This window comes from Neoarthrinium moseri, assembly GCF_022829205.1.
Source record: "Neoarthrinium moseri strain CBS 164.80 chromosome Unknown scaffold54_Wmoseri_CBS_16480, whole genome shotgun sequence".
Lineage (NCBI taxonomy): Eukaryota > Fungi > Ascomycota > Sordariomycetes > Amphisphaeriales > Apiosporaceae > Neoarthrinium > Neoarthrinium moseri.
The window spans coordinates 165,788-191,443 of record NW_026055168.1 but is presented as its reverse complement, the minus strand read 5'-3'; the positions used below and the strand labels follow the sequence as shown (position 1 = coordinate 191,443).

At 53.5% G+C, this 25,656-nt stretch overlaps 10 protein-coding genes across 10 annotated transcripts; 6 read left to right on the top strand and 4 right to left on the bottom strand.

The window, feature by feature from the left end:
- Nucleotides 1–1,290: 1,290 nt before the first annotated feature.
- JN550_010473 (uncharacterized protein) lies at nt 1,291–1,788 on the top strand (the record flags this gene model as incomplete). Its single annotated transcript, XM_049308731.1, has 1 exon — nt 1,291–1,788. One exon carries the CDS (start codon nt 1,291–1,293, stop codon nt 1,786–1,788), a length of 498 nt encoding a protein of 165 aa, XP_049167606.1.
- A 1,138-nt stretch (nt 1,789–2,926) lies between these two features.
- Nucleotides 2,927–3,352, top strand: JN550_010472 (uncharacterized protein; the record flags this gene model as incomplete). Its single annotated transcript, XM_049308730.1, has 2 exons — nt 2,927–3,053; nt 3,177–3,352. The coding sequence occupies 2 exons, from the start codon at nt 2,927–2,929 to the stop codon at nt 3,350–3,352; spliced, it is 303 nt and encodes a 100-aa protein (XP_049167605.1).
- A 339-nt stretch (nt 3,353–3,691) lies between these two features.
- On the bottom strand, nt 3,692–5,146 carry JN550_010471 (uncharacterized protein; the record flags this gene model as incomplete). The annotated part of the gene is made up of 3 exons (XM_049308729.1): nt 3,692–4,916; nt 4,991–5,082; nt 5,144–5,146. The coding sequence occupies 3 exons, from the start codon at nt 5,144–5,146 to the stop codon at nt 3,692–3,694; spliced, it is 1,320 nt and encodes a 439-aa protein (XP_049167604.1).
- An 856-nt stretch (nt 5,147–6,002) lies between these two features.
- Nucleotides 6,003–7,780, top strand: JN550_010470 (uncharacterized protein; the record flags this gene model as incomplete). Its single annotated transcript, XM_049308728.1, has 3 exons — nt 6,003–6,059; nt 6,170–7,522; nt 7,583–7,780. The coding sequence occupies 3 exons, from the start codon at nt 6,003–6,005 to the stop codon at nt 7,778–7,780; spliced, it is 1,608 nt and encodes a 535-aa protein (XP_049167603.1).
- A 1,331-nt stretch (nt 7,781–9,111) lies between these two features.
- JN550_010469 (uncharacterized protein) lies at nt 9,112–12,643 on the bottom strand (the record flags this gene model as incomplete). The annotated part of the gene is made up of 4 exons (XM_049308727.1): nt 9,112–10,373; nt 10,726–12,167; nt 12,220–12,341; nt 12,407–12,643. The coding sequence occupies 4 exons, from the start codon at nt 12,641–12,643 to the stop codon at nt 9,112–9,114; spliced, it is 3,063 nt and encodes a 1,020-aa protein (XP_049167602.1).
- A 1,506-nt stretch (nt 12,644–14,149) lies between these two features.
- Nucleotides 14,150–15,133, top strand: JN550_010468 (uncharacterized protein; the record flags this gene model as incomplete). Its single annotated transcript, XM_049308726.1, has 6 exons — nt 14,150–14,187; nt 14,339–14,362; nt 14,424–14,480; nt 14,543–14,670; nt 14,736–14,825; nt 14,895–15,133. 6 exons carry the CDS (start codon nt 14,150–14,152, stop codon nt 15,131–15,133), a joined length of 576 nt encoding a protein of 191 aa, XP_049167601.1.
- Nucleotides 15,134–16,893: 1,760 nt separating this feature from the next.
- On the top strand, nt 16,894–18,160 carry JN550_010467 (uncharacterized protein; the record flags this gene model as incomplete). Its single annotated transcript, XM_049308725.1, has 2 exons — nt 16,894–17,457; nt 17,525–18,160. 2 exons carry the CDS (start codon nt 16,894–16,896, stop codon nt 18,158–18,160), a joined length of 1,200 nt encoding a protein of 399 aa, XP_049167600.1.
- Nucleotides 18,161–18,569: 409 nt separating this feature from the next.
- On the bottom strand, nt 18,570–21,679 carry JN550_010466 (uncharacterized protein; the record flags this gene model as incomplete). The annotated part of the gene is made up of 5 exons (XM_049308724.1): nt 18,570–19,789; nt 19,849–19,887; nt 19,951–20,005; nt 20,492–20,517; nt 20,650–21,679. The coding sequence occupies 5 exons, from the start codon at nt 21,677–21,679 to the stop codon at nt 18,570–18,572; spliced, it is 2,370 nt and encodes a 789-aa protein (XP_049167599.1).
- Nucleotides 21,680–22,881: 1,202 nt separating this feature from the next.
- JN550_010465 (uncharacterized protein) lies at nt 22,882–23,121 on the bottom strand (the record flags this gene model as incomplete). The annotated part of the gene is made up of 1 exon (XM_049308723.1): nt 22,882–23,121. The coding sequence occupies one exon, from the start codon at nt 23,119–23,121 to the stop codon at nt 22,882–22,884; it is 240 nt and encodes a 79-aa protein (XP_049167598.1).
- Nucleotides 23,122–23,839: 718 nt separating this feature from the next.
- On the top strand, nt 23,840–25,260 carry JN550_010464 (uncharacterized protein; the record flags this gene model as incomplete). The annotated part of the gene is made up of 2 exons (XM_049308722.1): nt 23,840–24,385; nt 24,973–25,260. The coding sequence occupies 2 exons, from the start codon at nt 23,840–23,842 to the stop codon at nt 25,258–25,260; spliced, it is 834 nt and encodes a 277-aa protein (XP_049167597.1).
- Nucleotides 25,261–25,656: the final 396 nt, after the last annotated feature.

Sequence of the window (25,656 nt, the reverse complement as noted above, 5' to 3'; positions counted from 1 at the left end):
GCATACGGTCTTACCCCTGCGGTCTTGGCTATCAGCTGATGGACACCATCAAACTCTATCAAAATCCTGCCCAAACCAAGACATCCCAGCCTCTATTTGGCCGGGTGCTGGTCCGTTGTATCCGGTTCGACAACCAAGCGATCAGTATTATATGTTCGTTGCCGCTAGCACCTATCGTGGCCAGACAGCACTTGCTACCCTCTCCTCGCAAGATTCTTCCTTCTCCGAATTCAAGCATCATCCGATACGTATACTTAAGCCGAGTGCTTCGGGCCGAAGCATGGCTGGAACACTTTCGTTCTTCCCGCCTGCACACCGCGAGAGAGCTTACAAGACGCGCAAACTTTTTCATTCGACCAATTCGGTGCCGTAGGAGAAATGGAAGGCCTCCAGCCGCTGTCGTACGGCGTGATCAGCGTCTTATATTTTCTCGTTACCATAACGATACTGATGCGCATCTATGTCCGATCGTACACGATGAACGCCTTTAGCTGGGATGATTGGGCTATGACCATGGTTTTAGTATGCTGCAATCCCTCGTTTGCAAATTCTCGGGCTAAAGTAAAGTCCAAGTTCTCCAACACCTGCCAGCAGGCGCTTCTGTACTTCTTTTTGCATTATGGGGGTGGACTGTGAGTACATTCTTCTGAGCTAAACGGGACCCAAACTGATGTGTCGCGAAGGCACTTGACAGAAGTCATGGCATCCCATCCCGATTGGCTCCCTCTCTTATACAAGGTATGTCTCTGGACTTTTGGCATTCAACATTTCCGATGGCCATTTTGTAGCTGATCGCCGCTGGACAGGCTCTGCTGGTAGAGGAGTTTTGGTACATCTGGATGCAATTCATCGTTAAGATGTGCTTCCTTCTGTTCTACTTCAGGTTATCCAATACAACTCTGTACAAACGAACGCTTTGGGGTGTCATTGCGTTTCATGTGGTTACAACTCTAGTCATCTGGTTGCTCTATGCTTTTCAATGCATACCATTGGCTGCATTCTATGATCCAGCCAGCTACCCAGGTGTCCAATGCCTATCTACATACGTGTGAGCAGCCCTATCCACCCTTGACTCTCGTGTTGATTCTTACATGGCTTCCCAGCACATACTTTGTTCCATATACACTTGTGAGTATCCTCGTTCCCTTCTCCTGCTGCCGGCACCCCTGCCTACCATCAGACGTCCCGTGGCTATGAATACGTGACTCTGGTGCTGTTACTAAATAAGAGAAATAATCACAGAACATGACAACCGACATATGTATCCTGGTCCTTCCCCTCCCTATCATAATGAATCTACAGATGACCTTGAAACGCCGCCTCACCATCCTTGCCGTGGTCACTACCGGCGGCTCAGCTGTCCTCGTCAGCGGTCTGAGAGCGATCGTCCTTTTCGAGTTTTCTACGTCGCCCGACTTCACCTGGTCCATTGGGAAAATGGCCATCATATCGAATATTGAAATGCAAGTAGCTATTCTTGCCGCGAACATGCCTTCGTTGAAGGCCTTCTATACCTGTTGGAGGATGCAGAAACTGGGTCGCGGACAAGGAGTCGATCTTGCATACCATCAATCAAGGCATCTGAACCCGGGTCGACCTGAGGATATCGAACTCAGCCGGAAATTGAAGTCATCGTTCCCTTCCGTGAGCATGAGAAACCGCCCACGAGACACCACAGCTGCGTCGATAGCAGCAAGCGAGGAGCGTTTGTACGAAGGTCTAGAGCCTGTTATCGATACTGCTGCTTGTAGTTCGAAGACTTCGAGTGCATACTATAGTGACAAGTAGTAATGATTTTGGTATCTGCAAATCACAAGACTATCAACAACTTCCAGGCGCCACGTAGGATCCACTTCGTCGCAGCACTTCGTTATGAGCGAGCGTCGCAATGCCATAAGCCTGTGTGGTCATTCGATTTCAACCTCCATCTCAAGAGGATATATACCTGAGAATACTAGTGATCAAAGTGCTGATGCCGTTTCAAAATCATTATGGCACAGGGCGGCCATGAGCTTGCATTTCCGGGGCCTATTAGATCCCCAGTCTACGCTTTTCTTTTTTGTTTCCCCACATAACTATGCAGAATAGAACTGCAGCTAATTAGTTATATACCTCTATACACTCTTATTACAATGGAAGGTTTGACTAACTAAAGCTAAACTTGCATATAGTTCTTCGTCTACATCGAGCTACAGCTAAGAGGTAAATAAGAAGAGAACCTGTTATTTTAACAAAAACGAGAGTACTCTGCTCGTCGCTTCTCAGAAGACTGTTCAAACAGGACTGGCGGCCGCTAGGCAGGTTACACAGAAGAGAATAAGACAAAAATAAAAATAAAAATTAGGTGAATTGCATACCCTTGGGACTTTCGCATGCGTCTGAATGAAAGAATCTTACAGTCTTTATAAGCCTGACCAACCGCGTAGTCAAGGCGTGGTTGCGAAAGAAGGAGCGAGGGCTCTACCATGGCGGCTTGTAAGTGATAAACTCGGGTATCAAACAAGCATTTGCTCCCCGTACTTATGCTGAACGAAACGGCGTAACCCTTGCATATCCGAATTGATACGCTGAAAGAAGAACTAGCCATTATTCTCTGTTGGTGGATGGCTTGGCGTCACATAAAAAAAGCCTAGTTGGTAATCGCGTATGGATCTCAGCATGACAGTGGTGAATGTCAGGCGTCACAACAAAGAAGTGACGCATCCGGATGATCTCTGGCCTCGACTTACAAAAAGGACCCCAGTTTCCCTTTGTCCATGGCACCTTTCATAACAGTGTCGAGTCTATTCCACGGTGACCTTGTCGGCATTTCGCACGTGGAGGATCCATACGCACCTCAACAGAACCAGCCAAATTACTGCACACTCCACCACTGACCAAGCACTACCGTCCTCAGTGTTTCTAGAAGTCTGGCAATCCGACTAACATGTACGCCGAATCGTACGCCGACCTCAGCACCGAGAAGGCGAAGAAAAGGCTAGACGAAGTCATCAAGGAGTGGAGGAGCTTCACGGACCTCATGGAATACCGGCTACGGTTCGGTGGCGACGTAGGTGCGTGATATCGACTCTCAAAACACAGTTCCTTCCTTTCAACCCCCTTCTCCCATTATTCCCTCTCAAGCGGCGTAATGAGAAGACCTCAGCGGAGAGAGACTAACGCCGAAGCTTCCCCAGAGGACCGATGGCGGGTCGACGGTCGGTTGGTGGGTACGATTTCTGGTTTGCAGAAGAGACTCGGCGGCGAGCACAGGGATCTGAACGACGTTCATAACGAGTGGATCAAGGAGGCGGGAAAAAAGTACGACGCACTGAAGGCGGAGGGGAACAAAGAGGGTGAGGTGAAGAAGTGAAATACGATGGGTTAGGATGGTTCACCTCCTTATGCAGAATGGCCGTTGATAGCTGTATCTGGTGGAAATACACCAGGCCAACACTTGGTTCGCCAGTGCGTCTGCTTTCACAGGTGGGTGGGATCGCTGCCAAAGTCAAGTTGTGCATCAAGGGTATTGCCTGCCAAGTCATGTTACCTGCACCCAAACACAAGGGCGTGGCAGAAGTTCTTATTATCTACCTCTGTTGGTTCCATGCAAGCAATCCAGTCTAAACGAGGCCCGCAAGTAGATCATCGACCCTATTGATACAAGTAGTACACCCAGACTCCGTAACCGTCTCGTCCCAAAGAGTCCATCCTAGTTGTACTGCATGTACGTGGCGGTCGAGTTGAACTTCAAGTTGCCCTTGATAACCTTGTCGACCGCACTCAGGAAGTCCTTCTCGCTGGCCACCTTTCTCCTCGCCCGGATGGCAAACATGCCCGCCTCGGTACATACACTGCGCAGCTCGGCACCTGTAGCGTTGGGGCACAATCTCGAGATCAGCTCCCATCTGATATCGCGCTCGACGCTCATGCTTTTGGCGTGGATACGGAGAATGTTGGCTCGTCCCTCCAGGTCGGGTAGCGAGAACTCGATCTTTCGGTCGATACGTCCCGGGCGCATAAGGGCCGGATCCAGGGTCGAAGGTCTGTTGGTTGCAAACATGACCTTGATATTGCCGCGGGCGTCGAAACCGTCGAGTTGTGTGATCAGCTCCAACATGGTACGTTGCACCTCGTTGTCACCTCCAGCTCCGTCGTCGAATCTCGCACCGCCAATAGCGTCGATCTCGTCGAAGAAGATAATGCAGGCCTTCTTGGTGCGGGCCATCTCAAACAACTCTCGCACCATACGCGCACCCTCACCGACGTACTTCTGCACCAGTTCCGATCCGATGACCCGGATGAATGTGGCGTCTGTCCTGTTCGCCACGGCTCGGGCGCAGAGCGTCTTTCCGGTACCGGGAGGGCCGTACAGGAGGGCACCCTTGGGGGGATCGATGCCGAGGTTGACGAAGCGCTCGGGTGATAGGAGCGGCATCTCGACGACTTCGCGCAGCTTCTCGACCTGCTCCTTGCAACCACCGACATCGCCGTAGGTTACGTCGGGCTTCTCCTCGACCGTCATCATGGTGACGCTGGCGTCGATCTTGGGCGGCAGGGGCAGCATGATCTGGTATTTATTCCGGTCGACACCGACACGCATGCCCTCCTCGATATCGGTGGGGGAGACGCGCTCGCCCAGCTGGACGACGAACTTGGCGATCTGCTTGACGTTGATGACATACTTGCTCTTGGACTCGTCGCGCTCGTCGGCGATGATCTTGGTGCAGCGGGCGACCTGGAGCGGCTGCTCCTCGGACATGCGCTGGCGGTCGGCGGCCGTGTCCCATAGATGTGGGGGGGCAAGACCTGTGTCGGACTCCTTGACGCCAATCTTCTCGTCTACGCTCTGTTGCTTCTCCTTGATCTGCTTCTCGAGGTTCTTGAGGGCGGAGCCGTAGGGTGCGGCGCCGTAGGTCTTGAGGACTTGGATATCTCTAGCTGGGGGGTCAGTGGACGGGACGGGACGAGGCGAGGGACAGGTTGGGGGGAAAGGGGAGAGTTGACGCACTCGTCGCTGAGGGGTGTGATCTTCTTCTCTTCTACCTCATCGTCGGCAAAGGTCTTCTGGTACTTCTCCCAGTTCTGGCCGGTGGCGGACGGCTTGGGTGGCGGGTTAGCAGAGCTTCCGGCGAGCAACAAGACGCGGTGGACGGGAGCTTACCATGGCGGCGGGGGATGGTGCAGGCCCGCGGATCTGGTTGGGAACGAGGAGGCGTGAGATGCGGGCGGGCGGGCAGGGTCGATAACGGGGTGAGGGTGATGCTGGGTATCGTGACGGTCGTCGATTATGATGGAAGGCAAGGCGAGATGGATGGACGGGCTGGATGGGGCCGGACAGGTGACGACGAGGCCAGGCGCTGGGGGTTGCATAAGCTCTGATTGCCTAACTGCTAAGGGAACTAACCAGAACCTGACTAAAGGCACCTAGGTGACTTACCTACCGTAGGCGACGTACCTAGCTGCCCGCTGCCCGCTGCCCTGCTCTGCTGTCTGGCGGCAGGGGTCCGACAGCCATATGAGCGATTGCTTCTTTGGGATTAGTGCTGGAGCGCCCTGGCCCGGGGATTTATCCCAGCGTGCAAGCGTGCCCGAGTTTGGAGGAACGCATGCAGCGGCCGACTGGGGAAGAATATCCAGTGCACAATTGACCCGCGGTATGATATACTACAATTAAATGTAGTGTACGTCGGATCTCATAGTTTTCAAGTATGTCAGGGGTGTCTGGAGTGTACTATAGTTCGGAACAATAGAAACCAATATGGTAGCAGACCGACGCGGCCAGAGAGCAGTCTAACCAGTCTGGGCCGTCTCAGCTTTCCACAGCAGCCTTGCAGCTTCCCCCGGCGGCGGCTTTGGGCTACTGACAAAAATTATTTGGCAGCCTCAACGCGGGGCGCCATACTCGCACATAGGGACTGGACCATCGGCCTCGAGTTTGACCCAAACACCACAACGCAACGCCGCACACCACAGCACCGCTCTCCATCCCTTCCTCCGGTGCTCCTCCAGACTCGTCGACCATGGCTACAGCAGCCCCCGCCAGCGGCGGCACCGCCCACTCCAATGCCACCTTCAGAGTAATGCTCCCCTCTCCCATCTCCCATCTCCCATCTCCCATCTCCCCCCTGCCTCACGCCCCGTACCCCCCCGTGCGCCGTCCATGTTCGCTGACCCTGCCCGCCTCTAGGACAAGGAGAAGCCCATAGCAGTGCGGTCTGCCAACATTGTCGCAGCCAGAGCCGTCGCCGATGCCATCCGGACGTCCTTGGGTCCCCGTGGTATGGACAAGATGATCAGGAGCGGGAGGGGCGAGACCATAATCACCAACGATGGCAACACCATGTTGAAGAGCATGTCCGTCATGCACCCGACCGCCAAGATGTTGGTCAACCTGTCCGGGGCCCAGGACGTCGAGGCCGGAGACGGAACCACCTCCGTCGTCGTCATCTGCGGTGCCCTTCTGGGTGCTGCCGACCGCCTGTTGGGCAAGGGCATCCACCCCTCGGTCATTTCAGAGTCCTTCCAGAGAGCCGCCGCCGCCTCGGTCCAGATCCTGCACGACATGTCACAACCCGTGGCCCTGAACGACACAGCCACCCTCCTGCAGGCAGCCAACACCTCGCTGTCCTCCAAGATCGTCTCACAATACTCGGGCCTGCTCGGCTCCATGGCCGTCAACGCCGTCACCAAGACCATTGACGTCAAGACCGCCGACAACGTCGACCTGAAGAACATCAGAATCGTCAAGAAGGTCGGGGGCACGATAGAAGACAGCGAGCTGGTCGATGGCGTCGTCCTCAACCAGCCCGTCATCAAGCAGGCCGGAGGTCCCGTCAAGATGGAGAAGGCCAGGATCGGTCTGATCCAGTTCCAGCTCAGCCCCCCCAAGCCGGACATGGAGAACACCATCGCCGTCAACGACTACCGCCAGATGGACAAGATCGTCAAGGAGGAGCGTCTATACCTGCTGAACCTCGTCAAGAAGATCAAGAAGGCCAAGTGCAACGTGCTCCTGATCCAAAAGTCCATCCTGCGTGACGCTGTCAACGACCTGTCCCTCCACTTCCTGGCCAAGCTCAACATCATGGCTGTCAAGGATATCGAGCGTGACGAGGTCGAGTTTATCTGCAAGTCGACCGGCTGCAAGCCCATTGCGGATATCGACTCGTTCACCGAGGACAAGCTGGGCAGCGCCGACTTGATCGAGGAGTCACAGGCCAACGGTGCACGCATGGTCAAGATCCTGGGCACCAAGAGCGCAGGCAAGACCATCAGCGTTGTCTGCAGGGGTGCCAACAGCTTGATTCTGGACGAGGCCGAGCGCTCGCTCCACGACGCCCTGTGTGTCATCCGCTGTCTGGTCAAGAAGAAGGCTCTCATTGCCGGAGGAGGTGCTCCCGAGATCGAGATTGCTGCACAACTCTCGAAACAGGCTCGTGAGCTGACCGGCACTGAGGCTATCTGCTGGAAAGCCTTCGCCGACGCCCTGGAGATCATCCCCACCACGTTGGCCGAGAACGCAGGATTGAACAGCATCAAGGTAAGATTTTTCAACGCAACTTACCCTCCTCCGTTTCTGCGCATACTAACGGGCCGCTAGGTTGTCACCGAGTTAAGACACCGTCACGAGATGGGTGAGAAGAATGCAGGCGTCAGTATCAAGAGCGGCGGTGTCAACAACAACATCGCCAAGGAGAACGTTCTGCAGCCCCTGTTGGTCAGCACCAGCGCCATTGAGCTGGCAGCTGAGACTGTCAAGATGATCCTGCGTATCGACGACATTGCTCTGAGCCGATAAGCGGGGTGCTCTTACCAAAAGGCGTGCGGAGGATGTTGAGTCCATGACTGGATTAGCTCTAGGCAGTTATTTGGTCGAGGACTGCGATGTGAGGCGGAAGATGTATCATAGAAGTGGACTGATATGACTGTCAAGATTCCCCACTGGGCTATAGATAGGTACGGAGCACTCTAATGGCAGGAAAGACAAAAAAGTGAACATTCCAAAAGACATATCGGCTGAAGGCGACTTGGTACTTCTTCCATCAGTGTATGTTGTAAACGGATGTTCAGGTCGCACTGCATAGAACCACGGATTTACTGATCGGTTTCCTTGTACTGATGTACTGATTCTCACAACGTGACTGCAACGCAGAATAATTGTGAAGCAATATGCAGATTTGCGGCGGACGAGTCAGGCTTGCAGGTAGTTCGTCAACTCGAGCCTCTGGCAAGAATGTCCTCACAAAAGGTGCTAAAATTGCAGTGAAGACTTGAAACGTGATGACGCTCATTGGGCCGCATCGGTAAACCACATGGGCAGAGGGCCAAGTTCTCAATCGATTGGGGGCCATTCGGCCTCACTGTAGTCGTTCCCATCAAGCAACCAGGACGCTTATTCTCGTTGGGTTTCAACAACTAGGGGGCTCAAGCTGCTGCTCGCTGATTGATTTAGTTTGGAGAGGCACTGTCTTGGTACTATCCGGATCACCAGGCCAAGGCCCGAGGAATAATATAGTCATGTCGAAAAGATATTTTCACAGGATCGGAGATAATTGCAGATGTGTTGACCGGTCATGGTCACGCCAATACTGTCTTTCCATCTCAATATTTGACTATATGAATGCGGCAAGCAAAGCGTGGTCTATGGAATCGTTACTCTGCCACATCGCACCCCTTGGGTGCTAGCCAGAGTTCCTGAACGCCGTTGCTGTTGATGATAATAATAATATGATGCTCCCATTTCGTGTCCTTCATGTCCTATGTACAAACCCGAATTGGACCAGCGTATGTACTGACGGGCGAATTCCATCATCCCACCCCTTTGTTCATTAATGTCGTAATCAATCGTCCGAAACACTACATCATGTCCTCCATGCATGGGACCAGGTCGGTGGGTCTGCACGATCCTCCTTGGGAGTACCATGCTACAAATACTTCCGAACTCTTCGAGCGTGAGCTGCCTTCGTGACGAGGTGGTGTTAGGTGACTTCGACATGCCCTTCGACCCTTGTAGCACTTGGACCGTCCAGCATTGGGAGATCTGCTTCTGCCCGTCCGTGGCAGGGTGTCATGTCCGTCTCCATGAGGTGCCGTGGAGAGCCAGGTAGTGATCATGCTCCAAAGCCTAGCTCATGCACCCTCAATGCCAGCCAGACAGCCCAAACACACCACGTCACCCTCGCTCCCACGCTCCACACAGCACCGGCTGCAGATGACAGAGCAGTGGCCTTTCGCATTCCATCCACTGGTGCCTCCCGAGTCCCTCTCTCTGTTCGTACCGGATCTTGGTCCATGCGATTCCTGGTCTTCCACCGCATCGTCCACATCGTGCATTGTGAACGACCTCGACAGCGCCTCGTCTGCTGCCTCTTGCTGCTGCTGTTGCTGCCGTTGTCGTTGAGCTTCATGGCCAGGGCTTGTGCGGGATGTTGTGCTGTCCCAGCCTTGGCATTGCCGAATGCAGACGTAGCACGTCCTCTCGCCGCAACCCTCGCAGTCGGCAAAGGAGTCCAGGTCCGACTTTTTGGTGGGCTTTCGGTGGCAGATATGGCACGGGCTCAGCACTGTTGACGAGGTGGTCCGTTCTGTGGATGCAACGGGCCGCATCTGTGGTGAGATTGGGGGCGTTGAGTAGTCTGCCTGGCCCGATGAATACAAGGCACGTTGCCAGCCCTGCGCTCCGACGGCTGCATCGTAGTGTTGGTTTTCTTCGTCATCCAGGACCCTGAGCCTCTTGGCCGAGGGCAGCGGCCTGATCTTGCGCTGCAGGCCGAGCAGCGAGTTCGGCACGGGTCCTCCCTTGTTGGGGCTCGTGCGGTGGAAGACCAGGCGGTCGTTGTTTACTTCGTAGTCCTGGGCCCCGGGGTTCGTCGGCGAGGTGTAGCTGTACAAGGACGGCAGGTCAGCTGCGGGAGCACCCGACGGCGTCGAGTTGTCGAGGGCTGCATACAGCGGCATCTGAAGCTCTGCATTGTCGTCCCACCTGCGCTTCTTGCCCGAGGTGAGGGTGGGCGACTCGGCGTGCGTGACCGACGGCATCGGGTGCTGCCTGTGTTGTTTCTCGAGTTCAATCTGCAAAAGGGGGCCCGCAGCGGTCCGTAGACAGAGGTCGGGAAAACGAAGGTGTCCCTTTGCGTGCTGAGCAGCGTGTGTGTATTCCAGGTCAGTGATGAGGTCAGAAAGCAGGGCAGCGTCAAGTCGCCCTCTCGCCTTTGTTGAAGTCCAGTCGGGTTGCCCTGCGTTTCGGCGGCGGAAGAATCGCACCGGCGAACCAGGCCCCTGGTAACTCTGAACCTGGGGCACGGTTGGGGTGGCGCTGGGTGGTTTCCTGGAAGCCGCTAACTTGTTAGGCCAGTGGTCTAGGTAGCCCTTGGTAGCGGTCGTCTGATCGACTTGGGGGCGCTAATATCCCGCTTTTACCGCTGTTTCGACAGTGTTGATCCCCCGCGATGTAATGTTTCCACTCGTGGCCCTGGGGCCTAGGAGCAAGCCCGGGATACCTAATTTACTACGTCTTCGTTGCGGCCTCGTGCGACTGCAGCGTGTGGCTAAAGGGACATCTCTTCAAGTTGTCTCATTCAACCAGCCTGCATGTTAAAGAGGCAAAACTTTAAAGAGTGTAAGTCAAAAGTCAAAATCTGATGTGAGTTGTCATTATGTTCGTTTTTATTGCAAGACTAAAGGGAAGCTACACAAGCTGGGCCCCTGGTGTTAACTAAGCCACGAAAGACCTCCTTTATATACGCCTAGTTTTAGAATCCTTCCCCTCTTCCTCCCTTGAGCCCTGAGGCTTTATGTTTTCCCTTTCTAGGATGTCTAGTGCTTTCCTCTTCCTGCTGCCAGAAGCCGAGGCCCCTGCGAGCTTCTTCTGCCTCATGGCCTCCTGAAACATGGTATACGAGTCGAACATGCCCGTCTCTTGATAGTAGGTCTCGTAGTGTGCAAGCATTTCCTTGAGTTTCTGCGGCTCTTTACCTGCGAGGTCATTCACTTCGCCCAGGTCGGTTGTCAGATCGTATAGCTCCCATCGCCCTGGGCCTCTCGGCGGGGGGATAAACAAGGCTTTCCAGTTCCCGACCCGGACAGCTGCCATGCCAAGTTGCTCCCATCCAACTATGTCGTCTGGTCGGTAAACCACTATTTCCTGGTTTGATGGGTCGCTCAGTAGTTGTAGCCATGATTTCCCTCGAATTGGTACTACCTCTCGTCCGCGGAATACTCTTTCGGGCCGTTCCAAGCCGGCCAACTCCAATATAGTTGGCAGAATATCCATAACCGTAGTGAATTCGTCCGTGATGGTGCCTTTCGCCTTCAGTATGGGAGGGTACCGTATAATACAGGGACAATGGATGCCGCCCTCGGTCGTGTATGACTTGGCTCCTCTGGCTGGAGCCGTTGCTGCGCCGGCCCACTGCGGCCCGTACCAGACAAAGGAGTTGTGATTCCCTATATTGCCCAGCGAGTTGTCGTAAAACTTCTTCACCATATCCTCCAAGGTATAGCCTGCTAGAATCGGGATCGCCTCTAGGAGCTGTCCCTCGGCGCCGTTGTCCGACATGAACACAATGAAGGTATCATCCAGTTCCCCCGACTGTTCCAGGTGATCGAGCACCCGCCCGATGTTCACATCGATGAGATCCACCATCGCTGCATATACCTCCATAGTTCTCGATGACCGCCTGCGCTCATCTTCTGTGAGGTCTTCCCAAGGTGTTGTGCCTAGCGTATGTAAGGGCGCGGCCTCGACGTTGGGTGGCACAAGCCCCCTTTCCACCAAACTTTTCAGTCTCCTGTCCCTCAGAGCTACAGGCCCATCGTCATATTTCCCCTTGTATTTCCTGACAACTTTGGCAGGTGCCTGCAAGGGCCAATGCGGGGCCGTAAAGGCGAGGTAGCCAAGAAACGGCTGTTCTTTCTGTTCGTCGGTCCGGCCCTCAAGGAACTGGAGAAAGTAGTCGGTGAAGGTGTCCGAGGAATAGAAGTCCTTGGGAAGGTCCCGGCTGCCATTGATGAATTTGTCGTCCTGCATCCATATGCCATCGCCCTTGAAGATCGCGGTGGGCTTCTCTTTGATGCCATATAGCTGCGGTTCGTGGTTGTAATGGTTTCCGGCCCCTGGTAGGGAGCTCAGGACTTTGGTAAAGCCTCGGGCACTTGGACTGAGCTCCTTCTTCAAACCAAGATGCCTTGGTAGCTATCTTTTAGTGACGTTATGAAATGTATGAACGCATAGCTCACCATTTCCCGCTCATGAAGGTGAAATAACCAGCATCTTGTAGTATTTCAGGAAGCGCAGCAACCCGGTGGTTCAGATAGCCTTCGTATCCAGGCTTCCCCCTGAAGATTTCCGGGGACTTTTTCTGTGTTGCTCCATACACATCAGCTCAACGTCCAACTACCGAGTAATTGTTCCAGTCCAGCGTACTATCTTCTCGGCCATACACCCAAGGCCCGCGATGTGTGCATCGGTTCCAGACAACAGCATGGCCCGTGTCGGCGAGCATGACGCAGCCGTATGAAACCCGGTCATGCGCAGACCCTCGTCCGCCAACCTTTGTAGGTTCGGCGTGTCGATTTCGCCTCCGTATGGTGACGTGTCGCTAAAGCCGAGGTCGTCCGCCACGACGATGAGGAAATTTGGTTTCTTGCCTCGAACCTCCATCGTAGTGTGCCGCAGGCGGTCGCTCACCAATGCGGTAAATACAGAGACCAAGAATAATATGCTAGAATACAAGAACCAAGGTTGACCCCTTGGGCGTCTTGGGGCCATTTTGTTAGGTTCAATGCCATCATGTGATTTTCATGGTTGATTTCTCAAATTACCCCGGCAAAATACGGGTGGTTGATCTCGGCGATATATATGAGGCAGTTGCTGTTTAGCAGTGTAACTGTATGATGGGACCTACCTTCCGAGCTCTTTGCTTCTCCAACTGGCAGCATCGGGTATAATCCAGGGGGCCCATATTATAGCGCCGAGCATGCGGAGAAGCTATAAGAGCATGGATGGGATCCCGGGAGTACAATCACCGTCTTCTACCCCGTATTCAGAGTCAAGGTATTCTTACCAGGCTATTTACCTCTGTCCTACTCCCACCGTTGAATCCATGTGGTGAAAACTTGTTAACAACCTTGGATGTAGGCAATAGGGCAGGACCGCTGGGCAAAGCGGCATAATCACGTGTGAACCTCCAGCTTTCGAACGTAGCAATGCATATTAACCCTTCGACCCTTGCTGCTCACAAGTACCATGGCATTTCTCAACCCAATCGAACAGGGTCTTCTACTTGGCGGCCAAGGCGGCTCGATGCAGCTCGGGTTGTGAATTGTGCAAATAGAGTTGCAGCCTTACTTTCAGTGGTGAGCCATGTCTCTGCCAATGGTGAATGCCCAATGTGGCCCTACACAGGTCACGGACATTGCTAGTCTAACGACCCAGTACCTAGGTAGTTAACTACACTGTAAGTGAATCCTATTCCGCACCTTCCGAGCCACTCGGGCCCCTGGAGTACGTAGAAGGACACAATCCAGTATTCAATCCGGTCGAGGGAGCAACGGTGAGACCCGAAGAGGGCCCACCTAAGACTAATAGGTCCTGGAAAGTGAGTAATACGCAGCGGCTTGGGCAGTGGACCCGATCTCCTGAAGCCGAGTCAAGGTCCGAGCAAGTTACCAGCGCCCTGGATTCACTAACTCGGGTCTTATCGTCGGGGCGCTGGGAAGGCACTTAAACCCAGTGCATACATCCAGAATACGCTGCTGCACGCCGCAGAAGACTTGCTGTCCGGATCGCCAGGCTCCCAGGCTCTCGTCCTAGCTGGCTGTCCTCTTTGACCCTTTTGAGGAATTTTGAGAAAGTTGCTCACGCAAGCAACCAGCAGTGGGCCACCTCGGTGATAAACAGACCCAACTACGCAACTTACTGGACTGGACAGCACGGGCTGCCAGGCGAGGCGAGGCGATATCGCAGATCACGTGGCCGCGCTAGAGCCTTATCTCGCCTAACGGGCTGGGCGTGCACGTGGTGATCCTCGCCCTTCGCAATCCAGTCTTTCTCAACCTCCATCAACCCGTCGGCCAGCCCGCAGACCCCCCCCAACCAGCGTCCTACACCCTCTGTCATACCCGACGAACCCATCGAGAAATCCGATCATTGCCATATCATCGAGATATGAGTCGCGCCGGCAAGCTTGCCCCCGAGGTCAATCGGTACGTGCACGACGTTGCCTTGGCGTCCAGCTCCGTGGTCGTGGTCCCCGCCCCGAGGCGACGACCGAAGACAGGGCGTCCGCGCGCCCACGGCCACGACCCCTTGCTTCCCCCATCATCCGAGTATCACAGCATGCTAACATGACGACAGAGCTTTATTCGTAAAGAATCTAAGGTATGCCCCCCTCGCATGTCCCGCAGTCGCGCATGGGCGTCATCTAACGAGTCTCCCGTAGCTACAACGTCACGCCGGAGGACCTGTTCGAGCTCTTCGGCAAATTCGGGCCTATCCGGTACGCTTCCCTCGAGCCACATCCCATCGCCAACAAACATCGTCATGCTGACTTCCCCCCAGGCAGGTCCGACAGGGCATTGCAACCAACACCAAGGGCACTGCCTTCGTGGTCTATGAAGACGTCATGGACGCGAAGCAGGCCTGCGACAAGCTGAACGGCTTCAACTTCCAGGGCCGCTACCTGGTCGGTATGTGTCACGCGACCCCTCGCACCACAACGCGATCCCCCCTCCGTTGGCTAACCTAGCAACAGTATTATACCACCAGCCAGAGAAGATGGCCCGATCAAAAGAGGACCTGGAGGCCCGCAAGGAGAATTTAGCTCAGCTCAAGCAAAAGCACGGTATCGATTGACGATTAGACGGGCCTGTGGGCGCTCTTCAGACTACCCGTTCTCGTCGAACGTCTGCAGACCCGTCTTTATCTTCAACCACTACGAACTCCTCCTCCTCCACCGCCGCTTCCGTCACCAAGGCGACGTCACCCCCGATCGTGGCCAAGAAGACGGTGGTGAGATCGGCCGTGGCTACCGCAGCCACGCCGAGGAAGGGCAGGCCTGACGACGTCGCCAACCAGGCACGAAGAACAGTCCTGAGCTTTGTGCGCGGCTTTCTCCCGCAGAAGACCAGCAACAAAGTGTGTATGACTTGACGGTACGGCATGTACAAGAAATCTTGGGTCGCCTCGGCGAGTATTTGCGCGGACTTGCAGGAAGGAACTTTGGCTCGGCGTTGACTGCACCCGTTTCACACACACATACACCTCTACACTTGTGAACCTCCCCCGCAAGGAAGTCTCATTCATTCATCACGGGGGTCCCCGCTAAACCCCCCCGGGTGTTCTACGGTTGCAGCAAACGTTCGATCGGCTCGGATGATTGAGGGGCAAAGTTGTTTTTTTCACGGTTTTACGGAAATATGGCATGCTGCCAGTTACCTCTTTTTTGGGAATTTGGACTTTTCGATGAAACGCTACTTCTTTTTATTAACGACATCCATAAGGGCAAATCAGGCGACTAGCTTGACCACATGAGAATGCGAGAACCAACCGTCATTGCTACTCGATTACATTGCCTCGCGCACAATCCGTATCTGTTGACTCTATGTTCCTGTGTCACTCATCGTTTGTTTGCCTTGCGTCATGATGCTGCACCTCCCTTGAGATACGTTGTCGTCGTCGGCGGGCTCTTTCGCGTGCTCCAATGCTCACCGTAGTCGTGCATTGGTCAATTGTCTCGATGACCTCTCCCGCGTGCAATAATACTGCAAACCAGCTCAGTGCAGCAGCATGGTGGCCGTCTGAAAAGTGAGCTCGACTGCTTGTAATTGAGCACATGGTTGCCTTGGCTGGGTTTGCTTACGCAGAAGGAATCCCACCCTGAGAGACCCGCATACTCGCTCTAACGCGCTAATGCCATGTTGTGCAACCTCGTCAGACAACCAAGGCGTACTTTGGCTATCATTAGTAATAGGTTGTGCCGCTGCTCCGGTGTGGTCGAGTCAGACCATGAGGGGGAATATCAAGCCATGGACGCATTGAAGGACACTGAAACGACCTCGACAACATCGGAACGGCAGCGGGACTGATAAGGTGACTTTGTCCCACCGAGACTTTTTTTTCTTTCGCAGTTGGGACGCCAAGATGATTCTATCAGAGAATAAGAGGCTCGCCATGGGATGGCGCGCCGTGGTACGCCCCCCGGGGGGTTTAACGGTCCCGTATTACCAGCATAGGTACAGGCGACTGAGGCCTAGCGCATGTTTTACGCTTAAAAGACCCCCCCTGCGGGCGCCGCCCGAAACTCGGCCAGGGCCACTCCCAGCCCTTGGCTACTGCCTGGGAGCCTCGGGAAGCCACCACAGCACGCAGGTCAGCACCCCCAGCCTGCCCCGGGGAGGTCCAGTGGGAGCAGTGGGAGGAGGATTAGTGGGCTTCGCAGGGGCTGGCTCATGCTAGAAAGGGCGCCAAGCTCCGGCTAACTCAAGGTAGATATGATCCTGGGGCTGTACTCTCTACATGACACCTGCTCCTTGACGACATCTTTTGGGGTCAGCTGTTGCTTTTTGTGTTGCAGAAACCCTGAAGCTCGCCCGTTCAACTCTTGCGGCTTTCATCTCATACTCCTCCCACCCTACGATCAACAGTTAGCTTTCATCTTTTCTTTGTTCTCCTCGTTCGAGCCCGACGTCGTTCGACTGCCCTCTGCCCGCCTGAGACCTGCCTGTCACAGAAAGGCTAATTCACGCGACGCTGGGCTGCCGAGTGGGACCTGGACGAACTGGGTTTCGACGATCGATCACCATCGTCTCGTGCGCCCTCCACTGTCGTCATCACACACGGCTTGGTCACGCGTGCCGCCATCCGCCCTGCTCTCTTATATCTACATTCCCGTCCCGAGACATTCCGTTCAAATGAGCCCGAAGGACATCATCGAAGGCGCCACGACCACTCTCCTGCAAAATGCACCTGCCGCGGTAGCGACAGCCTTATCTAAAGTACCCGTCGGCGTCGACATCCCCGCGCCTACTGACGTCGTTTCCACAATAATATCCACGACGACTTCAGCTCTCGCCGCGGCCGCGACAACGGCAATGGCTTCGCCATCGTACTCCGGAGGCCCAGACGGCGGCTCAGACGACGGAGGCGGCTCGGGCGAGTGCAGGCTCCTGGGGCCTTTTGCGCTGCTCGTGCAGCTGGCCCTCGGCGGCCTGGCCCTCCTGTCGCTCGTCTACAAGCGGTGGCGGGAGCGGCCACAGCGGCCCCTCAAGATCTGGTCCTTCGACGTCTCGAAGCAGGTGGTCGGCAGCGTGCTGGTCCACATCGCCAACGTCTTCATGTCCATGTTGACGAGCGGTCGGTTCTCTATCAAGGTGGAGCCCATGAGCGTACAGACCGCGGCACGGCTGTTGAGGAGGGACGACGACGTATACGTCCCGAACCCCTGTTCGTTCTATCTGCTCAACCTGGCCATCGATGTAAGTTGCCATATCTGACATGCGCCACCCAAAGAATTGCGTGAAAGGCCGACTAACTGACTCACAGACAACGCTTGGAATACCGATATTGATTGTGTTGCTGCGCATTTTCACGGGCCTAATATCTTATACACCCCTTGGCAAGCCTGCCGAATCGATTCAATCTGGAAACTACGGCAGCCCACCCAAGGCCGTCTGGTGGCTGAAGCAATCCTTCATCTACTTCTGCGGTCTCTTTGGCATGAAGATCTGCGTGCTGATCCTCTTCCTCGTGTTACCGTGGATCGCGCGCATCGGGGACTGGGCACTGTCGTGGACGGACGGCAACGAGCGCCTCCAGATTGTGTTTGTCATGATGCTGTTCCCGCTCATCATGAATGCCATGCAGTACTACATCATCGACAGCTTCATCAAGAAGAAGGAGATGGACCACGAGAGGCTGGTGTCTCCGGACCACGACGACGAAGACGATCCGTTCGACGATACCCTAGCGATAGACGACGATGCCTTGAGCGAGTCTGCCGACGAGGGCGCACGAGAGTCGAGGCTGAAGACGTACAAGGGCATGACGCGCAAGGGCTCCAAGAACGTGACCGAGGAGTACGATCCCGAGCAGGACGGGCGCGAGGTCTTGTGGAGCAGCAGCGGCCAGCGGTCCAAGAAGGACAAGGTCCTCCCGAAGGAGCTGGTGCCCCCTGAGTAGACACGCGCACGTACGGTTTGAATGGATCATGGGTTATGGCGTTCGGGCATCGTTTAGACACAGTCTGGGTAGGAAGCATTCTTGGCGCACGCGGCTCTTGGTGGACTTATGAATACACGGCATTGCGGGCACGGGCGTCATTCACAAGCTAACTCGTTACAATATCATCCTCACAACTTTGAAGTGATTTGGGTTTTCAATTTCCTCCCGTGTGACTGATTTGCTAGAGGGACCGCAATGTTCTGGTTCCAGGAAGGTCATCTGAATAGTTTGGGGCTCTACTTCAGTTTCAATGTCACATGTTGATCATTCTGGGAGTGGGAGCCGCTTGAAGCTTCTGAGATATAACCATTTTATTCGGTAAACAACGACGGGGTAGGGCCTGAATTGAATGTTTGGCTGGGGATCGTTACGCGAATCTCTCCTCTAAGCTGACGATGTCCTTCTTGCCAGAATCTACGTCCTCCAGCCAGGCAAGGATCCGTCGAATCGAGAACTCGTCATCGCATGAGTTCACAGCAAGGTCAAAATCCCTCTGCCGTTGGCTCCACTCGAAAACCACAACCCACCCAGGGGCCGGCCTTCGCATCTCTTCCAAGAAAAGACGGCGGAGCTTGACCGACTCGAAGTCTTCAAGGTGTCCCCAATACAGCTCGTCGACATCGCCGTTCTCATCGTGTGGGTAGCGCTCCTTGGTCGGCTCCACGTCGTTCGGTTTGCCGTCGATGAACGACGGGTATCGACAGGCCGCCCATAGGGGTAGGGCCGAAATACACTCCCAGTCCACCACGGCAGTCAGGACCCCTGCGTCATTAACGAGAATGTTGTGCCGGTTGAGGTCGTCGTGGAAAAGTATTGTCGGTTCCAGTTCGGGGCCTCCAGGGGGGAAGAAATTGGGCAGTTGAGTCTTTAGCTTTTTGATGATCTTGAGAGCATCTTGGAGCACATCGAGATCTTCTGTATCGTCGTCTTCTTCATCTTCTTCATCTTCATCTCCGTTGCCATTTTCAGCTCTGCCCCCATCTTCACTACCTTGGTCTTCGCTCTTCGTACTATTTTCCTTCTCTTCTTCTTGTTCCTCTTCATCCTCCTGGCCCTCTCTGCTCTCGCCTTCGGAACCCGTGTCGGCATCCGGCTTCCCTCCGCTACGGGCTACGGAGTTTTGTGCTTTCTCAAGACGGCTCTGACAGTCAAGTGCTGCGAGATCTAGCCTAGCTTCAAGCCAGTGTCTGCTAGACGGCAATGGGCCGCGTGGGGCGTCCCGATGAATGCCATGGCAGATGAAAGCTGAAGAGACAATCCTTCCAACTTGCGTCACTCCTGGGTAATCCATTTCCGCATCTGCTGGGCCAGGAAATATATTCCCAATACCATTCAGCGGTCTTTGGTAAGTCTCTGAGTTGAAGCGGGATATTTGGCGAACGACCTCCTCTTTCGCAGAGAATGTCATATCCCGGTATGCATCTGCCCGTGGTTTTCCAGGCATCTTTTCCATTGCAATCCACTCAAAGCCGATAGGCGTTGATCCATCGGCATTGTATGCCAATACTCGAGGAACCGATACGCTAGTGTTCGCCTTCACCCAGTCGAGAGTTGCCACTTCGCTCAAGATCTTCCACTTTGGATCGACTGGCAATGTAATGCGAGCGACAATCTATGTAGGTCAGGAGAAGCCAGTGGAAGCTCACCGAGGGACTCGACGACCATCGGGTCCAACCTCGCAGCGCCTAGGAGTATACAATAACTCCGATAAGTGGCGCAATAACACCACATCCACAGCCTTCACAAACCTGTTGGCAACACAGATATCCCATAGATCTCAGTCCTGCCACTCACACGCAAGGTCTATGAACAATCAATTAGTGCTTTGCTGTCACACGCAACAGTAATTGAACACCATCTCTGATCAGCTCTGGTGTCAGAAATAGCAATGCGAGACCGATCCACTGGAAATCAGATCCGATGTAAGTGTTCTCATTCACTAATATCTTCCACAGAGGTACTCATTGATCCTTCGGGTTTGGTAAACTTGGTCTGTTCATTCTCAGTTATCGCCTGCCGGCGCTTCCTGAAACATAGCTTGATCCTCTTGATTAGGCATCGTTTCCGAGGCTCTCTGGGCTAGAGTTTGAGCTTGGAATAGATAAAGCTGTGTGCATGAGCTCTCAACAGAGGGTAACATTGCATGATACCCAACCGTAGAGCACGCCTTTCCACGTTCAAGTAAAGCTACGTAGAGATAATCTATCCCGGCACACCTGAGATGGGTAGGAAGATATTTGGGGCCCAGCACCTTGTAACTCGTGTTGTGGCCGCGTCGCACCATCTCACACTTGGTCCTTCCGGCCCAGCTGCTTCTACACACAGATTATGTTAGTATATGCTTCAGAATACGGATCGGCTGCACTGTAGGATGCAGGGTCAATCGTTTCTGTCGTTTCCTCTTGCCCCACCAAGAACAAAGCTACAAACAAGCCCTGAGTGATCACTCCACGGTATTCCTTCATTGTCGCCTGCGATTCTCTCCTCTCCAGAGTCATCCGCCGTTGGTAATGTCTCGGGATGAACAACACTGATGTCTACAAGCGTCATACCCACCACGGCAACCTTATCCAACCGTCCCGGAGGAAACGGTTCCCCCTTCCCGTCCAACCCCCAAGTAAAACCGTCTTCCCCAGGATGCAGATACTCCCATGCGTCTATCAAGTTGTTTTTCTGTGCCAGGACCATGTCCTCCTCCATGACTGTGTTCCAATCGCCGGCGATGACTCCACGACCTACACCAGCCGTGCGAAGGAGGCTAGCCGCGATAGCTACTTGGCGTGGTCGCTGATTTGGCTGAATGGGAAGGGAGTCGAGGTGAACGTTGACCAGACGAATGCGTGTTGTACGGTTCCAGAAGATATCACAGCACAGAGCGTCTCGGTTAAATCGACTTGGATATTTGACTCTCCAGACTGGACCCAATAGTAATGACCCGTTGCTAATGGCGGCGGTGCCGGGCAAAGTAGATTCAGGATTGCTCCCAGACTCACTAGAAAGGCTGTTGAATCGAGACCGGGAAAGTAAAGTCATTGTGGCAAAGGGTACGTCAACCCAGTTTGTCTCATCAGCCTCACTTGAGATCCTGAATTCCCTGACCCAGGTGTTTTGAAGTAGATATGCGAGTGCTTTTCGTGATACCTCCTGAAATAACACGATCTCTGGGCAGTCACCGTCTGCAAGCATATGCTGAAGTTTGGAAAGAATTCCTTCCATACGGGCTTCGTGCCGGTCACCGAAAGCGTCAATATTCCATGTCAGAAGTTTTAGATGTGATGTTTGTGTTGCCGGCGTAAAGGTTTTGCTGAGTTCCTCGGCGTTAAGAGGGTTGGGATGAACAAAGGCCCATTTGCAGGCTGACTTGTCGAAGACATGCCAGTGCTGAAAAACAGGCGGCGCTGCGTCTGACAGATCTGGTAGTGGCGTGGAGTGTGACCAGGCCAGGTATCGGGTACGAATAGACGATATGTAAGACATGATGGTACCCATTCGTGCTCTGTTCTGCTATTATTGGTGTTGTTGAGGTCGTTGCAGAAGATTGACAGATGTTGAGCTGTGGTGAGATAGCTGAGAGACATGCAGTTGGTTGGCATGTTCGCTGGGGTTGGGCGCTAAAGATGGGCCTGTACCACAGTAGGCGGACATGGCTTAGTATGTACCTAGGTACCTACGAATGTGGATTGACGGGAGTGGACCCAAACAGTATAATATGCTGCGATTATTCATCATTGTTTACTCTGTAGAGGAAGTTGGCCTGCCCCTTATTGCTTCACCAACATCAGCATCTGAAAACGACGTCACAACGGCTTATTTCGCGTTGTCTGTTCTGAACCCAGGTATTGATTTGTGCAATTATGAACTGTCTTCGAAAGAAAGTAAAAGCCTTCTGTTGAGGGACTCCAAGATACCTCTCTTCGACTCTTTGGTCAGGTCAGAAATGCACGTTTTACTAATGCATACTGAACTGCATTCCCCGGTCTGGGGCCAGCGTATGGAGTTGCCACATTCCGGCGGCTGTTGCTTCCACGGACAAGATTTAAGGAAAGCGCCAATTTAGTACTTGAGTAACTAGCCACAAGCAGATACTTGACGATGTGACTAGCCGCGGGTCAATACCGCTTACATCTGCCTCGAGAGCTGGATATTTCTGTAATGCACCTAGGTATCTTGTACGCCAATCTGATGGTGGTGGCTTTTTATTTTTTCGTTGTTTGTCAACAAAAGGTCAGACCATCTCCAGTATTCGCGAGGTTCTCGAAGAGCACCATATCGTCACTGTCACCGCTACAACCCTTCGCCTTTCGCCTTACCGTCCCGCGCCACATCCAGTCGACGGTTGGGCAGTCTCATGCTGCGGCGTCTTCTTCGAGTGGCCAAGGCAAGGGCAGTGATGCGTGTACTTCTTTTCCTTCTCCTCGTCAGCCTCATCGCTCGGAAGTTGAGCAGCCTTGTCCTCGGCTTCGCTTTCAGCTTCAGCTTCCGCATCAGCGCAAACGCAAACAACAGTAGCAAATGTCCCTCCGGTAGTGCTGGGGCCCTGCGGCTGATACCACGGCGCGCAGGGATTTGGAAGAGTTGGAGTAGTTTCGACTCTACCATATGGATAGTTGTCTACTTCGTAATTCGATTTGCCAAACCCATCGAAGCGAATCTTTCACGTCATTGGGAAGGGCACGAGTTCATCCCCAAGTTCGCGTAAGATATTTATCGTCTTCAGGTTTCAGGTTGTCGTCGGTCAATATCCTCTGAGCCTCTTCGGGCTTGAGACGCTTTACCTGCTCCTTGATCCAGCTCAGCCGCATGGGCGCCATATAGTTGGCGTAACCCTCGAGAGTTGAATCGAGATGGATCTTTCTGAGTTTTCCCTGTGTATTGTGACCGGGACGTGGATTCTTCATCTGAGCAACGAACTTGACCATCGGGTTCAACGAGAGAGTGGTGAAATATTTTTGGCGATTGGACACCATACTTGTCGGCAATGCTGAGTTGGGAGGTCAAGCATTGAGCCTTAGCCTTATCGTCATTGAGGTCTGCTTGGGTAACGGTCTTTGACAATGAAATTTGTCGGTCCCAAGTTAAAGAGAGGTTGTCGTTTGGATGAGCTTACAAGATCGAGAATGACCGTCTCTCCTTCCCTTGTCCCTTCGAAAGTGTACTTGCCCTTTGCGATAGCATTGCACACTATTGGCGGTCGAACCGTTTTCTGTGCCATCACTTGAATCATCTTTTCAAGATGTAGGCTACTTCTACATTTTGTGGCTTTCGTGGTGGATGCGCTATCTTTTGCCTCGAACGAGCGATTGTACGGAGCGGCTCACCCGCAGTGGCTTGGATCACACCGGCTGAAACTCCCTAAGCAGAAAAGGGCCGGACTGCCATTCGAAACTCAGCTCTTCGCACGATAACACCAAAAATTGATTGTGTCAGGGTGCAATATTGCTTACGGTACGATGCTAAGATGGCATTCAAAGCCAAAGATTCTGGATTCCAAGGCTCCATCCGCCCGCAGCTGTTACCTGTCGACTGGAATCTACATGCACCTTTTTGTTCTTCATTCTTTTCAGCATTTATCTGTGTTGCCGTAGTTAGCTCTTTGATTGTCAACTGAAAATTGCGCTGCTCTTGCTCGTATTCAAAATGTCTTCAGAGACGTCAAGTTGCTCAAGTCAAATCACTCTCGTTGCTTTTCCTTCGTCTTACAATCGCCAGGTCTCCATTAAAAGCTACTTTCATGCTCTCAAGGGGGTAGCAATCGCCAGAAATCTCATCAATGGCGGTACCATTACATCAGGCTATCGTCTGCTATCTGCAGTCTATCCAACAGTGCAAAAGTCACCCAAAGATGCTAAGAAGCAATGGGAGTGCTTTTACTGGTCCATGTCTGCCACGGTGCCGTGCATAGACTTGGCCACCACCATCATCAGTGGTACTATTGCATACACCGAATACCAGGTGAACAGCGCGGGTCTGCTCTGGAAGATCTGGGCTACGGCGGCGGGAATAATGCCGATTGACTGGGTGTGGGTGAGGAAGGTGATGCTGGTGGCATCGAATGAGTTGCTGGCGATCGCCAAACCAACTCCTGACGGGACGATACCCTTGAAGACCAGCCCGCAGAAAACGCTGGACCTCTTGAAGGATATCAATGCGCAGATGAGCCTCAGAATGATGTTCCCATGGGTCGTTGGTGGGCTTGCTCTGTGGGCTTCTTTAGCGTTTTGAAGCAGTACCTGTCATGGCCTTACATGCCGAAAAAGGCAATGCTCATGTGTGAAGTGCAGAATTGATATGGTAACAGCCTAAAGATCTAATACAAACCCACGCGAGATTCGCGACTTTGCATACTCTATCAAAAGTGGGGCCTTCTGCCACCACTAGCACTAGCGTTCACCTGACAGCGTGCGGCACCATCGCACCTATATAAATCGACTAGAAGCGGCTTTGAGGCTGGTTGGTCCGCGATCAGAATGGTGGCGCGAACTTTTTCATGAAAGCCGAGGTAGAAACATAATTGATACGTTTAAGCAAAGGGGGTTATGCGCATAGATGGCTGTGCCAGCTGTCAGTAAAAACGAGTGCCGCGGATCGTTATACTATTACTTACCTATTGTATGGAGATAAATATCGCGCTCAAGTGGCCTTATTGCATTCTATATCTATATATCGACTTTAAATATTACTAGCTCTCGGCTGGATCCCTCTTCAGATGCTAGACTGGGGGTCATTTGGCTCTTATGGATTGTCGTACACTGAAGGCTAATTTCCGCCAGCGACGCGTGAGCGCTGGAGTCGGCATCACTATCCGAAGTCATCGGCATCCTCCTGACCAGGCCACTCAGTCACCACTCTCTCTTTGTCTCGTGTCCGCCTCGGATCGCCTCCAATTTTTTTCGTTAGACTTGCTTCCTTCCGTGGTCATCATGAATCCCGTCTTAGTCCAAGCGGCCGCCGTATTCTTGGCCGCAGCCGGCACCCGCGAGTCTCCGGTGCAGCGCAAGACCTTTGCCTCGCTCACCAACGGCAAGAAGCTGGCTTGTCTGAACGCCAAAGCCTGCTAGACCACCTATGATGCCATCTTCGGACTCTATGATGGTACCACCACTCTGTGGGACGAACAACAGTACCTTGGCCATGTCCAACTGCATCCACGGAGGAATGAATTACGATTCCCGGATATAACTCTTGCAGTTGCGGCTAGCCCGGACCAGGGTCAATTACTCCCCTGGCACCGATACTACGTGACCCTTGTTTAATCCTACCTAAACGAAATCATGGTTTACGGCTAGTCTGGCATCTGATTAGCTTTGCGGCAATATTCTTGCGTTGCTACGTCTACTCCCGGCGCCCTCTTCTCGATTAGGCAGGACAAGAGATAATGACAAGGAATCCCACGTTTCCCTCAGTCCCTCCGTCCCCAACTCACTACTAGGAGTATAATCATAGTTGCATGGCAG